Below are 16,377 nucleotides of genomic sequence, written 5' to 3'. Positions count from 1 at the left end.
TGTATGTGTACTAGCAATTTATACGTCTGATAAATAATTTATTATTGAAGATTTTCTTTGGCCCCACACAGTTTTGAAACCCAGCCACACAAAAGAAGTTCCGTCTGCCTTGAATAAATTATCGGCATTTCAATCTATAATGTATAGTTTTAGTACATGATCTGCAAAGTGAAGTAAACACTGTGCTGTGACAGTATATTGTAATCGAATTATTTATTTGTATAGACTGTCCTTTGAATTGTCTTTGAAATGACACAAGTGTTATTTCATATATTATACATTCATCACGTAGATCGTAGCATTATTTATTTTTAACATACAGCGTTAGTCAATGTTAACGAATGATAAGTAACGAATAAAATGGAGAGAAAAACTGTTAGTTAAGTTCCTGTGAAGATGAGCAATTGCACATTACTAGAGCACAAAAATGTCTTCAATTGACTGCTAAAGTGGATGTTAGGCTACATTTCGTTTATTAATGTGTGCTAACATTTTCTGAATCAATCAGAATATTTCTGCCCCAAAAATATAACGTTAAGAAAAAATATAAATAGTTTAAGAACACTTAAGTATACTTTCTCAGATTTAATTAATTCTCAATTACATACTTTACTGGAAAGACGCCAAAACCATGAAGTACGACATGCAATTTTGGACAACCTTGAAAAAGAAAAATTTGTTATTGTTGTTACAATAATAGTTAATCCTACCACAATAATATACGGGGTTGAGACCCATAATTTGTTTTTCATTACACTCTTATTATATTTACTGTCAGTAGACCGAGCAAAATTTTCATAACAGATACCATCAATCAGAAGGTCCTTTAAGGTGATAAAATTACAATTTTTATAATATTCTTTATTTTGGAAATGTTTATACAAAATACTATATCCCACTAACGTAAATTATCATTCATATTATAATCGTTAATTTCGTTTTAATTCTAAATAATAAAGAGAAAGAGAATTACAGGGTTGTACATCAAACTTATCACTTCGAAGAAGTTTCTGAACATTGATAAAAAGAATGTTTACCAATTATTTAATCCAAGCCAGACGAAGGTTCTCGAAACTATTGATGATACTAAAATATATTTCAGACAAAGTCAAATTTTTTAAGCACATAATTTAATGTAAATTTTTGCTATGTGGACGCGTAGAGAACATCTGAAGGGTCAACTTTATTTTTCTAAAATGAAAGCATATATATTTTCTAATACCTATACTTTATTTAGTGAGAACAGAAAATATAAATAACAATGATGAAGCAGATTGGACATTTACGTACATTCTTAGTCGACGAATAAAGATAGCTGCTACTTCTTCTCAATGAACGAAGTTTAGTTGAAGTATAATATTATCTACATATAGATAAATACTAAACCGTTTATGGCGAAAAATTGTTAGTTTAAGAGATATTTTAATTTATAGGAGGAAAATTAAGAATACTAATTTGTTGATGGAGACTTCGTTAAAAAGTTATTAACGTTTAAAGTTCCGCGCGTACTGAATTTTTTTCTCGAAAGTGGGTAGGATTTCAGGGGTATGTCTATTGATAAAAAATAATTGTAATTGACCCCTGCAACCAAAAATAATTTTTTCAAAACGATTTGAGACATGAAATTTCAGGGAAATCATTCATTCATGATCAGACATTATATTTTCACTAACGAATTTTTTTCTCGAAACAGGGTAGGATTTCGAGGGTATGTGTCTTCACCACAAATGATTGTAATTGACACCCACAACCAAAAATAATTTTTTTTTAACTTAATTTTTCAATAACTTTTTAACGAAGTCTTAGTCACGAAATTGATATTCTTGATTTTCGTCTTATTTTGGACTCTAGAATCTCCCATTAAAATTTTTCCCAGGGGTGGTCGAACACCCTGTATAAAGAATGGCGTACGCAAGAAAATATGGTTCCATTTTAGAAAACTATGAAGATTATGTTCTCCCTGGAAAAATTCAATTTTTGTGTGAAACTTTATTTGTAATTTCGAAGATGTTCGACTGGATCGATTTAACACTAAACCTATCAACACTTCATGTATACCCATTCCTACCATGACTAATCAAATCACCAGTCTTTCTTTTTCTCTTTCATGAGGCAACGTCTAATTTTTGCATTATATGAATACTAAAGTTTTTTCGTGAGATACCTTTCTCTTTTAAATCAGATACTTTTTCTTAAAGTGTGCATTTTAAAAATCCGTACAAAAATTTTCAGTAATTTTATTCTAAATGTGAATACTTAGTACTTTAATTTCATACAGAAAATCTATAAATTACGCCGAAATTTTTTAATTTTCGTCGGATGGAAGATGAAATGCCCTTGAAAACGAATTTCGTTTCAAGTCGATAGTTAATTCCGGAGAAAACAATTATTTAGAAAAATATGCTGACTTTCTTACCATACTAAAATTTTGCATGGAATACACGAATATTTTTCCAGCTGTTATATAGGAGGGTTTGCTGGAGCGCATCAACATAAATAATAACATTCTTTGCGTTTCTTTCGGTACCGTGTACCAGTTGCCATAATATCTGTAAAAAAACAATCTTATCAAAATATTTACGAGACAATTAGAACATACAATATTATTAATTCATGCAACTGAGCCGAATATATCTGATATACAGTAATGGTGGCCTAAATTTCAAAGACCTCCCTCCTCCCCTTTCCAACTGTGTCTCAAACTACAGGCTGTTCGGCCAACCCTGGGAAAAATTTTAATGGGAGATTCTAGAGGCCAAAATAAGATGAAAATCAAGAATACTAATTTGTTGATGGAGATTTCGTTAAAAAGTTATTGACGTTTAAAGTTCCGCACGTAATGAATTTTTTTCTCGAAAATGCGCAAGATTTTGGGGGTATATCTGTTCACCAAAAATAATTGTAATTGACCCCTGCAACAGTAAATAATTTTTCCAAAACGATTTGAAATTTTTGTTTCGTTGAAAAATTTAGGCACCTACCCCCTGTGGAGTTTTCTTAAAAATTCGTTTTTGATTTTTAATAAATTTATTTGACGCTACACGGAAATGTTGTTTAATAGTTTTTTGTAGGTACCCATGAGCTCTACTTCAGAAAAAAGTTTCATTGAAATATATTCACAATTGTAGGAGTTATGGCTGTTTGAAAATTGAACCATTTTTATGGGGGTTTTCTCATTTTGCGGGGTCAAGGTCCAACTTTTCGAATATTTTTGCAATTTCTGCATATTCTTCATTTAAATACGCGTTATTTGCGTTTTTGAAAATTAAAATCGTTCAATCCGTTCAGAAGTTATGATGTCTTAAAGATTCGCATGAAATTTCGGGGAACGATTTCTGGCCTGAAATTAGATTTTCGGTGAGGAATTTTTTTCTCAAAGATGCGTCGGATTTCGGGGGTATGTATAATGACCAAAAATGATTGTAATCGACTCTTGCAACCGAAAATAATTTTTTTTAAACGATTTAAAAAATTTTTTTTTCTGCCAAAAAATTTCAACACCTACGCGATTTTTTTTCTCGAAAGTGGGTAGGATTTCAGGGATATGCCTATTCACCAAAAATGATTGTAATTGACCCCTGCAACCAAAAATAATTTTTCCACAATAATTTGAAATTTTTCAATTTTCAGGGTAACAGACAGTTATGGTCAGACATTCTATTTTCAGTAATGAATTTTTTTCTCGAAAATGGTTAGGATTTCGAGGATATATCTATTCACCAAAAATGATTGTAATTGACCCTCCTAGCTAAAAATAATTTTTCCAGAACGATTTGAAATTTTTGAATTTAATTGTTAGTAACTTTTTAACGAAGCCTCCATCAACAAATTGGTATTCTTGATTTTCGTCTTATTTTGGCCTCTAGAATCCCCTATTAAAATTTTTCCCACCCTGTATAGTATAGATATAACAAAAATAAGTTAGTAGAGAATACAGTTATCCAATTATAAAAATTGATATTTTTCACTTTATCTTCACAATAATGGTGTCAATTGGATTTCTATGTATTATTTTCGCTACGTAAAATTTTCAAAGTAATTATTGTGGTCCGATAGTAATGTAAAATGTAATTTATTCGGGTCTAATAAACCATACAGCGAAATTACAAGAATAGCGAAGAAGAAATGTTTTATAAAACCGTTTCGATAGTAATACACAAGCACTTGGGGCGCCATCGTGCGGCCATAAGCGTGTCACAATTCTTATTAAACATTATCCGACTTATGTCGTGTTTAGACTTATTTTAATCGAGAGAATCTCATCAATCCGCTAATGCTGTTATTATAAAGATAAAGTGAACAATATAGAAATTTTAATTTTTCAAATTGACTGATTCGTCATAGTCACTACTTCTGGAAAGAAATCACTACCTGTTCCGCGAATGTTTCAACACTAATTCCTGATCAAATGAAAATTATGTCAAAACTAAAACTGATAAACTCGTAAAGAAATAGAGCTTACATTTTCTTCGTAATTGAAAGACTATGGTCGATCAGTTTCTCACTTTGATAACTGACGTAAAAAACATGAAGCAACTGGCCGAACGCGTACAGCGCGTACCGACACATTTCAAACGATCCCAGTAACATCACTGTCTACAACGGAAAGGCAATAATTCATAGTAGTCAACGAAATTCATTCCACAGTTTATAAATTGCACTTTCTTGTAGTGTTACTCACTCTTACTAAAGTAATGGTCAGACACAACACGTTTAAACCCAATACTATAAGCTGACATAGCGTAAAAGTCGAATCCAGAAGATCGATCAAACTTTGGGAAGAAAAATTGATTTCACCATGATTGCAGTAAGTCTACCGCATACGTATTATTTTTAATACTAACTCTAATGCTTTACGATGCGTACGAACGCAATCCGTGAGAAAAAGAGAATACTTCTTCCTTTGGCGACTAATGGAAATTTGCTCTGTACCGTTACACTTATAGAGTGTATATTCCAGCCGATACCTAGTGAACATTATATTTTTTAATATTTTTAATTGAGAGCCTAAAATCTTTACTTTTGTTAATAAATACAATACAAGAAAATATTTGATTTAAAGTCGCATGTCATACGATAAAAATTTCCTTCTCTCGAAAGCATAGTTTCCTATATTTCAAAATCAGAAAGTTTTAAATAAAATTTATATTTTAATTTTGGTTAATATAAATAGAAAAGTCTTAATCGAAATCGTGCATACAGTTTGAGAGGAAGTAACATAATATTGTATTTTCTCGATTTTCTTCGACATATAATTACTTTCTGTTTATGTTAAAAATGAACATAAAGTTTGTTTAAAAGCTCATCTTGAGTATAGAAAACAGCCTTTGAGAAGAAAGGAACGACCCATCTTGTATTCTATGTACTTTTATAAGTAGATAAGTAAAATTTTCAATAATCTTACCCAACAACGGCGAGCATACCGCATATATATTGGACGTATGTGATCAACATTGTATCGAAGGCTACCAAAATAATGATTATGAAGAAGCAAACTAAAATAGAGATGACTGTTATCAAGGCGAAATATTCTTGCTCGTCGACGAAGAATTCTGCTGGAAAAAGTGATTTCAACGGTCGAGTTTCGTTCAGAGGTGAGATGATGTCGAGCACGCGTGGTTCGAATATGAACATAACATATACCGTTAAAATCATAAATATGAGATCTAAAAAAGAGACGTAACTATATTAAAATGTAAGTTTCATAATAGTTGAAAATTTTATATAATAATTATATTATACGCAAGGAAATTAAAATAAAAAAAAAAAACATGCAAATTTATAATCAATCGTAAATCACTAATAAAATGTAGCTTTCATTATTTTCTTTTACAATAATTTTTACGGGAAATATTTTTTCTTTATATTAGTTTTGATGATCCACTGTCTATTGTAGAGAAAGTACTGAATTATTGTTCGAATTTATAGTCACATAATCCCAATAATATATTTATGGGGAAGTGACCGTGTTAAGACCAATCTTTTCTACGTAATATTCCGTAAATTTACACAATCAAACATTTCAAACAGAAATAAAGCAAATGTTCCATGTCCAATTAATGTTTATCCATAAAATATGAAAATAAAAACAAAGAAATTGGACTAATATAAGAATAACTAGTTTAACGTATTTTAATTTTATACGTAACAACGATGCAAGTAATAGGTTAACGATAATAAATAAATTAAAATTTTGCACAGAATTTTGCTGCCAGTACAAATTGTATGCATTAATATACTGCTAAAGCTGACGAATCCATTTTTGTTCCACAAAATTCCATTCAGTGTAATATTCAAGGGCCACACGATCAATTATTTGACATTACTGTTGAAATAAGGTAATTGATTTGAATCGCCCGCCACAGTGAGTGTGGTGTGGAGTAGTGGGGAGCGACAGCAGCGCCCAGTGTATTGGCTTAAGCAGAGCAAGCACGTGCAAGTAAAAACCAAGTGATTATATCTTAAAAGTATTAAAAGACAAACTATGAATAAATATAATATAGATTAAAATAATAGGTTAAGCTTAGATAATAAGAAAACTAAGTAGATGTAATAATTAAAATCTAACAATGCAATACGGTGGTTTTAGTTTCCGACCACGTATTAAAATAACAATTACGTTAACTGAATAACGATTGCCACATAAAATTTGATGATAGTAATACGAATGAAAAATTACACATGTACGCTATCGAAAAGATCCTTCCTTCGTTCGCGTATCTTTCCATGATTTTTATTTCGTCGGGAGCCGTTCGTTCTTTCCAATCGTCATTTATTTGCTTTTGTAGGTACTCTAGCTACAAGTAATCAAATAATTCCGACATTAGAACTACTTATTGTTTCAACATATTTAGTAATCCACGCGTACCTTCTTTTCATTGAACTTCAGAGCATTTAATTTAGCCACACAAACAAACCCTGTTATGGTCGGAGGTATAGCTTCGAACATGTTTAACTCACGAAAAGATCGGGCGAATTTTATAAACTGGAACATTATCGAAAGAATTCCACCATTAACTTGAACGATCATTGTCAAACGAAGCTGATGCATTTGTAAAACGGAAATGTTAAATTGTTAATATTTCGGTGAAGTTTACAACTTTACAATGTAATCAATTTTTAATAAATAAACAGGTCTTAGATTCGTTTTCTAATATACATTGCTTCACAGTGTTAATTCGCTTTTAGTCCACATTTGTAAGTTTCTGATGACTAGTTTCATATTGGAATAATTCGTTTGAAATATGGAGATAGTTGAACAATTTCATCTAACTACTAGAGAACAGAACTGAATACCTGATGTTGGACTTTATATAGTAATTCTGTAAACATAACTTTAAATATAATTATGAGTTATTGGAGCACTAAAGCGTCAAGATTATTGAAGTACGTTGTATGTGGAAATGGAAAGTTCTTCTAATCAGAAAATACTAAATATGATCCTATACAGGGTGTTCGACCACGCCTGGGAAAAATTTCAATGGGAGATTCCAGAGGCCAAAATAAGACGAAAATCAAGAATATCAATTTCTTGACTGAGCCTTCATTAAAAAGTTATTAAAAAATTTCAAATCATCGTGGAAAAATTATTTTTGGTTGCGGGGCTCAATTACAATCATTTTTTGTGAATACACATACCCTCCAAATTCCACGCATTTTTGAGAAAAAAATTAATTACTGAAAATATGTCTGACCATAACTGTCTGTTACCCTGAAAATTGAAAAATTTCAAATTATTGTGGAAAAATTACTTTTGGTTGCGGGGCTCAATTACAATTATTTTTTATGAATACACACACCCCTGAAATCCTACCCACTTTCGAGAAAAAAATTCGAGTAGGTACTGAAATTTTTAGACGAAATAAAAAAATTTCAAATCATACTAAAAAAATTATTTTTAGCTAGGAGGGTCAATTATAAGCATTTTTGGTGAATAGACATACCCCGAAATCCTACGCACTTTCGAGATACAAATTCTTAACTGAATTAAGGGGCTTAAATATAATTTCATGCCTCAAATGGTTCTCCAAAATTTCATGTGAATCTTTGAAACATCATAACTTCTGAACGGATTGGACGATTTTAATGTTCAAACAGCCAAACGCCGCGTATTTTAGTGTAGAATATGTAACAATTATAAAAATATTGGAAAGGTTGTTCCTTGGCCCCGTAATATTAGAAAAACCCCATAAAAATGGTCCAATTTTCAAACAGCCACAACTCCTACAATAGTGAATATATTTCATTGAAATTTTTTTCTAAAGTAGAGCCCATGGTTACCTACAAAAAAGTATTACACAACTGTTCTGTCGGTCGCCAAACAAAATTATTAAAAATCGAAAACTTGTTTTTAAGAAAAATTGACCAGGGGGTAGCTGCAGAAATTTTTCGGCGAAAAAAAAATTTCGAATCGATCTGAAAAAATTATTTTTAGCTAGGAGGGTTAATTACAATCATTTTTGGTGAATAGACATACCCCGAAATCCTACGCACTTTCGAGAAAAAAATTCTTTACCAAAAATATAATTTCAAGCTTCAAATGGTTCCCCAAAATTTCATGCGAATCTTTGAAACATCATAACTCCTGAACGGATTGGACGATTTTAATTTTTCAAAACGCAAACTACGCGTATTTTGGTCAAGAATATGTACAAATTCCAAAAATATACGAAAAGCTGCTCCTTCAACCCGTAACATGAAAAAAACTCCACAAAAATGGTCCAATTTTCAAACGTCCATAACTCTTACAATAGTGAATATATTTCAATGAAATTTATTTCCGAAGTAGTACTCATGGATACCTACAAAATAGTATTAGACAATTTTTGTGTACAGCGCCAACCAAATTTATTAAAAGTGAAAAATGAAGTTTTAAGAAAAATCGACAGGGGGTAGGTGCAGAAATTTTTCGGCGAAAAAAAAATTTCGAATCAATCTGAAAAAATTATTTTTAGCTAGGAGAGTTAATTACAATCATTTTTGGTGAATAGACATACCCCCGAAATCCTACCCACTTTTTAGAAAAAAATCCAGTACGGGCGAAATTTTAAACGTTAATAACTTTTTAACGAAGCTTCTATCAACAAATTAGTATTCTTGATTTTCGTCTTATTCTGGCTTCTAGAATCCCCCATTAAAATTTTTCCCAAGGTTGGCCGAACACCCTGTATACCAGAGACCAAAGTAAGCTATTTATTACAATTACTAAAAGTTATAATTAAATAAATTAGTTGTATCTGTTTCCTATCGCGTCCACAATTTAGAACTATTATTTAGAAGTAAAATCGCCAAATATAAAATGCATTTATGACGTGATTTATTAGAAATTAAATTTAAAAAAATATTCAGTATTCTATATGAATTTTTGATACATAGACTCGACTGTAACAGAAACTAAAAAAAAAACTGTTGGCAGAGAAGACTACAACAGATAACTAGTTTTACACTAAACAGTGAACGAAACAAATGTTAAAACCTTCCCGTGGGCCTAACGAATTTGAGAAAATAATGTATAAACATATAAACATATGTTACCAGCGAGGAAAATATCACAACTGCAGCAGCGTAAATGGAAAATATTCGAATCCTGCGTTTCGAAGGATTTTGATAGGGCCACTGTCCCAGGAACTTCAGGTGCATTCTACTAGTTTTGCAATAATGACTGTCAGTGAACTCCATGGCTTGTTGGCAACTGATGCCGGTCCGAGTGTCCCATTGTCGCATTACATCATCACTTGATTGACACAATAATTTCCCTTTCATTTTCTTCGACATTTTATCGATCTTGTGTCGACCTGTCAACAGACAGGCATGCATTACGATTTCAAGGTACATTAAAAATAAAGTCGATAAGAAAATTACATGTTTCCAGAACACTTTCGTGAACATGGCTAGTAATTTGTCCCGACAGCAAAAATGCCCATAATAGTTTTATTATTTTAGAAACTGCTTTGATTATATCGTATTCGTAACAAGGTCTGGACAACAAAGCGAGGATTTTTCGCTAATGAATATTTCAATTGATAATCGAACGTTTCTGAATTAACAAAAGATATATGTCTCCGTCGTAGAAATAGTCGGCAGTTTTCGCGAAGCCTTGGAACGGAACACATCTGCGTCAGATCGAATTGTTTGTATCGTTCGAACGTTTCATAAAAGTGTCGAAGAAACGAATACGAAGAAGAGTAACTTTCGTCGGTGAGATTTAGCGTGTTTCGGTCAATTTCATTACACTGTGACTACTTCTTCGTTCCTCATTTATTAATTTTGGAAGGATAATTCTCCAGTATTAGAAAAAAAAATTTTATATTGTTTAAGTGTTGTATTTCATTTCATTATGAAAGCTTAGATTTACTAATGAACTATACTAATGAACTGTACTCATAACTAAATATAGTATATTTTTTTAATGTCGAATAAGTTTTGTTTCAATTTCTGATAAGGAATACGTCGTTCATTGAAACCCATTTTAATTTACTCTTTTCCCCCATTAAGTAACAATCATTTCTTCGCCCCTCGGTAGTAGAGTGCGACAAAACCGTGAATTAAGTATTAAATACTTATAGGTACTGTTTGCCGTTCTCCACAGACGCGATAGCTCAATAGTTTTAAAGTATTCGAAGATTTTGAATACCTCAAAAGTTGAGAAAGTCTTAAAGCTTCCAAAGAAGTCCTTGAAACTTCTGAATGCCATGGAGAAGTGAAAAGTAGCATACTTAATTCGTGCATTTCGAATTTCATTTGCAATTCTTGGATGTATATTCAATTTTGCCAAGCATTAATCTCCCTTCTGCTATATTTCCATTGTTTGTCATTTTCAGTTCTAGATAGACTCTTGGTTTTGTAAGCTCGCCCTTTGTTACCAACTTTTCACATTTTACTTCTACGCTCTCATTTCTATTCCGGTATGCTACACACTTTCTTTCTATTGTTTCAGTTTATTTTTTTTTTTTTTTTTTTCGAACATTCCGAAATATTTTTGCGGTGGAAATAAAGCAACATCTGTGCTTTATTTCATTCAACATTCAACGCATTCCAAGTGTAAATGATTGCGTACAATACTGCATCACATTATGGTTACCTTAATCTACGGTAATTTTATTTTTACCCTATGATCGTTTTACAATATAGAATAATTCATTTCTTAAAATATGTACCTGCTTTTAATTAGTAATACCCGTCAGAAAATATTACAAATATTTTGCCACTGATGCAACATAACGGATTATAACAGAGACGTTGAAGCTATGAATATTTAAGTTAATTTTGTAATCAAATAACATTTATCTCATATTGCATCTTTCTTACTGTTAAATAATAAATTTATTCTGCATACGCGTAATCAACCAAGTTTTATATGTAAATTCTGTATGCTCGCTTCAAAATTTGATTACATTTTGAGCAAAATCGAATATTCATGATTACACCTTGTAGTTTTATTGGTTTTTTTGATACGCACATTGCTCGTAAAAATTCTAAACAATATTTTACATAAATTTTACTTAAAAAATGGTGCAAACATTTTATTGCAACTGTGTTTATAACGTGTACCATAAATGTTTTAATTAATACAGGGTGTTCGGCCACCCATGGGAAAAATTTTATCAGGAGATTCTAGAGGCCAAAATAAGACGAAAATCAAGAATACCAATTTGTTGATGGAGGCTTCGTTAAAAAGTTATTAACTATTAAATTCAAAAATTTCAAATCGTTCTGGAAAAATTATTTTTAGTTAGGAGGGTCAATTACAATCATTTTTAGTGAATACACATACCCCCGAAATCCTACCCACTTTCGAGAAAAAAATTCCTTACCGAAAATATAATTTCTGGCCAGAAATATCTGCCTAAATTTTCATGCGAATCTTTAAAACGTCATAACTTCTGAACGGATTGTACGATTTTGATGTTTAAAAAAGCAAACTACGCATATTTTGGCGGAGAATATGTACAAATCGCAAAAATATTCGAAAAGTTGGACCTTGACCCCGCAAAATGAGAAAACCCCCATAAAAATGGTTCAATTTTCAAACAGCCATAACTCCTATAATTGTGAATATATTTCAATGAAACTTTTTTCTGAAGTAGAGCTCATGGGTACCTACAAAAAAGTATTAGACAACTTTTCTGTACAGCGCCAACCAAATGTATTAAAAGTGAAAAATGAAGTTTTAAGAAAAATCGATAGGGAGTAGGTGCAGAAATTTTTCGGCGAAAAAAAGTTTCGAATCGATCTGAAAAAAATATTTTTAGCTAGGAGGGTTAATTACAATCATTTTTGGTGAATACACATACCCCCGAAATCCTACCCACTTTCGAGAAAAAAATTCCTTACCGAAAATATAATTTCTGGCCAGAAATATCTGCCTGAATTTTCATGCGAATCTTTAAAACGTCATAACTTCTGAACGGATTGTACGATTTTGATGTTTAAAAAAGCAAACTACGCATATTTTGGCGGAGAATATGTACAAATCGCAAAAATATTCGAAAAGTTGGACCTTGACCCCGCAAAATGAGAAAACCCCCATAAAAATGGTTCAATTTTCAAACAGCCATAACTCCTACAATTGTGAATATATTTCAATGAAACTTTTTTCTGAAGTCGAGCTCATGAGTACCTACAAAAAAGTATTAGACAACTTTTCTGTAGGGCGTCAAACAAAATTACTAAAAATGAAAAAGGAATTTTTAAGAAAAATCGACGGGGGTAGGGTGCCTAAAATTTTGATGAAAAAAAAAATTTTAAATCGTTCTGGAAAAATTATTTTCGGTTGCGGAGGTCAATTACAAGCATTTTTGGTCATTACACATACCCCCAAAATCCTACGCACTTTAGAGAAAAAAATTCGAGAAGGTAAGAAATTTTTAGACGAAATTAAAAAATTTCAAATCTTTCTGAAAAAATTGTTTTCGGTTGCGGGTGTCAATTAGAATCATTTTTGGTCATTAGATATACCGTCGAAATCCTACCTACTTTCGAGAAAAAAATTCGAAAACGTGAGAAATTTTTCGCCGGAAAAAAAGAATTTTATAATCGTTTTGGAAAAATTATTTTCGGTTGCGGGGGTCAATTACAATAATTTTTTGTGAATAGGCATATCCCCGAAATCCTGCGCATTTTCGAGAAAAAAATTCAAAACGAGCGAGACTTTAAACGTTAATAACTTTTTAACGAAGTCTCCATCAACAAATTGGTATTCTTGATTTTCGTCTTATTTTGGTCTCTAGAACCCCCCATTAAAATTTTTCCCAGGTGTGGCCGAACACCCTGTATAATATATTAGTGAAAATATTGTTGTGTTTAAAGAATTATTATCTTTAATGAAATGATATTATCTTATTAATTTTGGATTATTTCCGAGCGATCATGGTATGATTGTAAGTTCATCGACAATGGAAGAGAAAAATTGAATATTCTGGTTCTGATGGAACGCCTCAAATCCTTTTTCAGACATTGACTAATTCAGCAGTCCAGCCACAAAACAGAGATGAATTTTTTCATTATATATGAGACATTTACCAAGGTTTGGGCGTGTCAATTCTGTTCTCATCAGTAATGCATGTTCCAAGAACTGACTTGCCCGTAGACAGTAAATGTGGCTTTCTCCGTAAACCGTTGACTAATACCATTTTCACATTCAAGTTGCTCCGTGCCAGCACATAAATTTTACGCTATCGCTGCTAAAACGTTAGTTGCTTTTCCTTCATTAAGAAATTAGACAGGCGCAGCGGTAATTAACTGTGGTCAAATGTTCGCATGTCCAAGTTGTAAAATTTAAGGTACTGGCAGGGAACGACCGATACCTTGAGTTTATGAGGGTTTTACAGTCGACAGGTCTTCGTCGTTCCTCCGTGAAGGTTTCAGAATACTCGATCGAACTATACGGTTCCAGGATGGTCATGTAACTCTAGCACGCAATTAGAATTGCTCCAGATTTAACACTTTGATTGCCATATATGGGTGACAGGATTTACCATTATGATACTTGAAAAATGAATTCTCAAGTTAAGACGTCGAGGGGAATAGATTTGAATAGAGTTTGTGAATTTTAACAAGGTTAAAATTTTTTAGATTACGTAGCTTACAATGGTCTAAATTCAAAATTTTACTTGTGCAGAATATTATACGGTTTTGATCTGGCAGTGAACGTGTTAAGGAAATTCATACGACAATTATGTATCGTTCAGCTACTATCTGTTCATCTTGTTTTCTGACGAGAATTTATACATTTTTGTCGATTAGACGAAAATGAAATTGTTTGTCGGTTCCTTTGTCGCATTTCTTATCATAATTCTAAGGAAAATCGTACTTTTACATTCACAGTATAACAAGCTCAACTAAGAAATTGTAAATTTCATTCCTGAATGAATTAGGTACTTGTTTTAACCCTCAAGAGACACAACTGTGCAGGTTAAATTGTCTGGTGTATTTGTAAAGTAAAGATATTTATCAAAAAGTAAAAGATAAAATGAAACATTTTTGCAGAAATTTAATTTTCTTCAACAAATCATATTTTTTTATTAATAAGAGATGAAAGAGTTTTACCATAGGAAAGTGAAGAGGTCATGAGTTGTATTTCATGAAAAAAATGCTGAAATAACTCGTTGCAAAAACTATAATTAATTTGTAGAATGAAAGTAGATGAATTTTTACATTTGTAAATAATTTTTTAAATATGTAAGGTTTCTTTACATAAAGTATGAAACGCATATAAGAATCTTTTTGACAGAGAGAATCCACTTTTTCAATTTTTTAAAAAGAAATAAATATCAATGGGACATTCGCATGAATCTCGTAATATTTTTTTAATTTTGAAGGAAATACGTGGCCAGCAACATTGTTGGAAGGTACTGTACGAATAAATTCTCTAGGTTGAGGAAAACAGGTCGGTCTTCTCTTTCTCGTCCCTTATTTTTGCTTTAGTGGCGCAAAATGCGTTCATTCGACTGTACGGAAACGTGACCCTATAAAAATAAGATTCATGCTGCTCTTTGATCCCAGCTTTACCTATATTCTCTAAGAATGTAGTCTGCAGATAATACCTCAAACAAATAAGGAAAGTATTTCCTTTCTTCCATACTATTTTTTAAAAACTACTGCCAAAATCGATGGAGAACAATTTTTTATTAACGCTTCAAAGCAACATTTAGGTGAAAAATATTACGATTTTTAAATCACAGAACTGAAGAAAAATGTTCTCCTTAACACGTTAACTGCCAGCCTAAAATCCTAAAATTGTTTACGAGACCAAAACTTTGATTTTGTACAATTGTAAACTATATAACTTAAAACCTGTCGTAGTACTTACTTTCGTAACTAAAATTTACGAAGCTTATTCATTCAAATTTATTTTTGTTTACATTTCAACTTGAGAATTAATTGTTTTAGTTCCGTGGTTAAAAATTCTGTCACCCATATATGGATGACATGGTAGTTAAAGTGTTAGAAATCACGAACGATTCATATAATATTCAATTAGTCTTTGGATTAAACTCATCAACCAGAAAGATTTTAATTAATATCTTAATCGATTACGAAATAATTTTTGCTCTTATATCCAAGTAAAACATACCTTTTAAATAAAAATTAAAAAACCCTTTGATTATGTTTTGATAAGCGTCGATGTCACTGAATTAGATCACGTTTCCAATTAACGTAAGGAGCTTACTTTGATATATTTTTTGCAGCATGGTTGAGTTTATCCACGTGATTTTCTAAGTCCCTCTCGCCTTTCCGTTAAAACTTCTCCTGGCTCCTTTCTTTTTGGTGTGAAATACCGAATCGAGAAAATAGAATGTTGTAAAGGTACAAAAATACGACGGTACTTTTAGCGTTTTCCTCTATTTTAGTTTCAAAATATCGCGGACTTCGGACGATGGTACCGTACCACGCGCTAGAATTTTTCAATTTTGTTCAACAAATACCAGCGCCGCTTTTAAAGATCCGAGGATAACAGGGACCGTGGGGGAAAAAAATCTTCGAAACAAATCACTATCAGGTAGACAGCAAATATTACTCGTTTCTTTTATTCGTTTTGGCGTTCAAATTCAGTTATTTTCACACGTTAGGTTTTCACATTAATTTAATTATGGAGTATTTAGATATTTCAATAACAGACATTTTATTTATTTAGTGTTGAAAACCTCGAGTTTTATTTCAGCTTACATGTGTGAAATATACATTGCATATTTACTACATGGGTGATTTTAATGATACACAAGCAAATATTACTCGTTTCTTTTATTCGTTTGGGCATTCAGATCCAGTTACTTTCACACGTTAGGTTTTCACATTAATTTCATTATGGAGTATTTAGGTATTTCAATAACAGACATTTTATTTATTTAGTGTTGAAAACCTCGAGTTTTATTTCAG

General features: G+C 31.7%; 1 protein-coding gene across 1 annotated transcript in view; it reads right to left on the bottom strand.

The window, feature by feature from the left end:
• Nucleotides 1–609: 609 nt before the first annotated feature.
• LOC143350183 (uncharacterized) overlaps nt 610–16,377 on the bottom strand; it is a 29,026-nt gene continuing 13,258 nt past the window's right edge. Inside the window, exons 2-7 of the mRNA XM_076782096.1 lie at nt 5,405–5,666; nt 4,845–4,967; nt 4,688–4,772; nt 4,463–4,596; nt 2,417–2,549; nt 610–660 (exon numbers count right to left, since the gene is read on the bottom strand). Of these exons, the coding sequence (XP_076638211.1) occupies nt 610–660; nt 2,417–2,549; nt 4,463–4,596; nt 4,688–4,772; nt 4,845–4,967; nt 5,405–5,666 (788 nt within the window). The remainder of the gene's footprint in view (nt 661–2,416; nt 2,550–4,462; nt 4,597–4,687; nt 4,773–4,844; nt 4,968–5,404; nt 5,667–16,377) is intronic.

The sequence above is a fragment of the Colletes latitarsis genome, chromosome 14 (assembly GCF_051014445.1).
Source record: "Colletes latitarsis isolate SP2378_abdomen chromosome 14, iyColLati1, whole genome shotgun sequence".
Taxonomy (NCBI): Eukaryota; Metazoa; Arthropoda; class Insecta; order Hymenoptera; family Colletidae; genus Colletes; species Colletes latitarsis.
The sequence above is the reverse complement of the archived record's forward strand: the minus strand, read 5'-3'. Positions and strand labels throughout refer to the sequence as shown.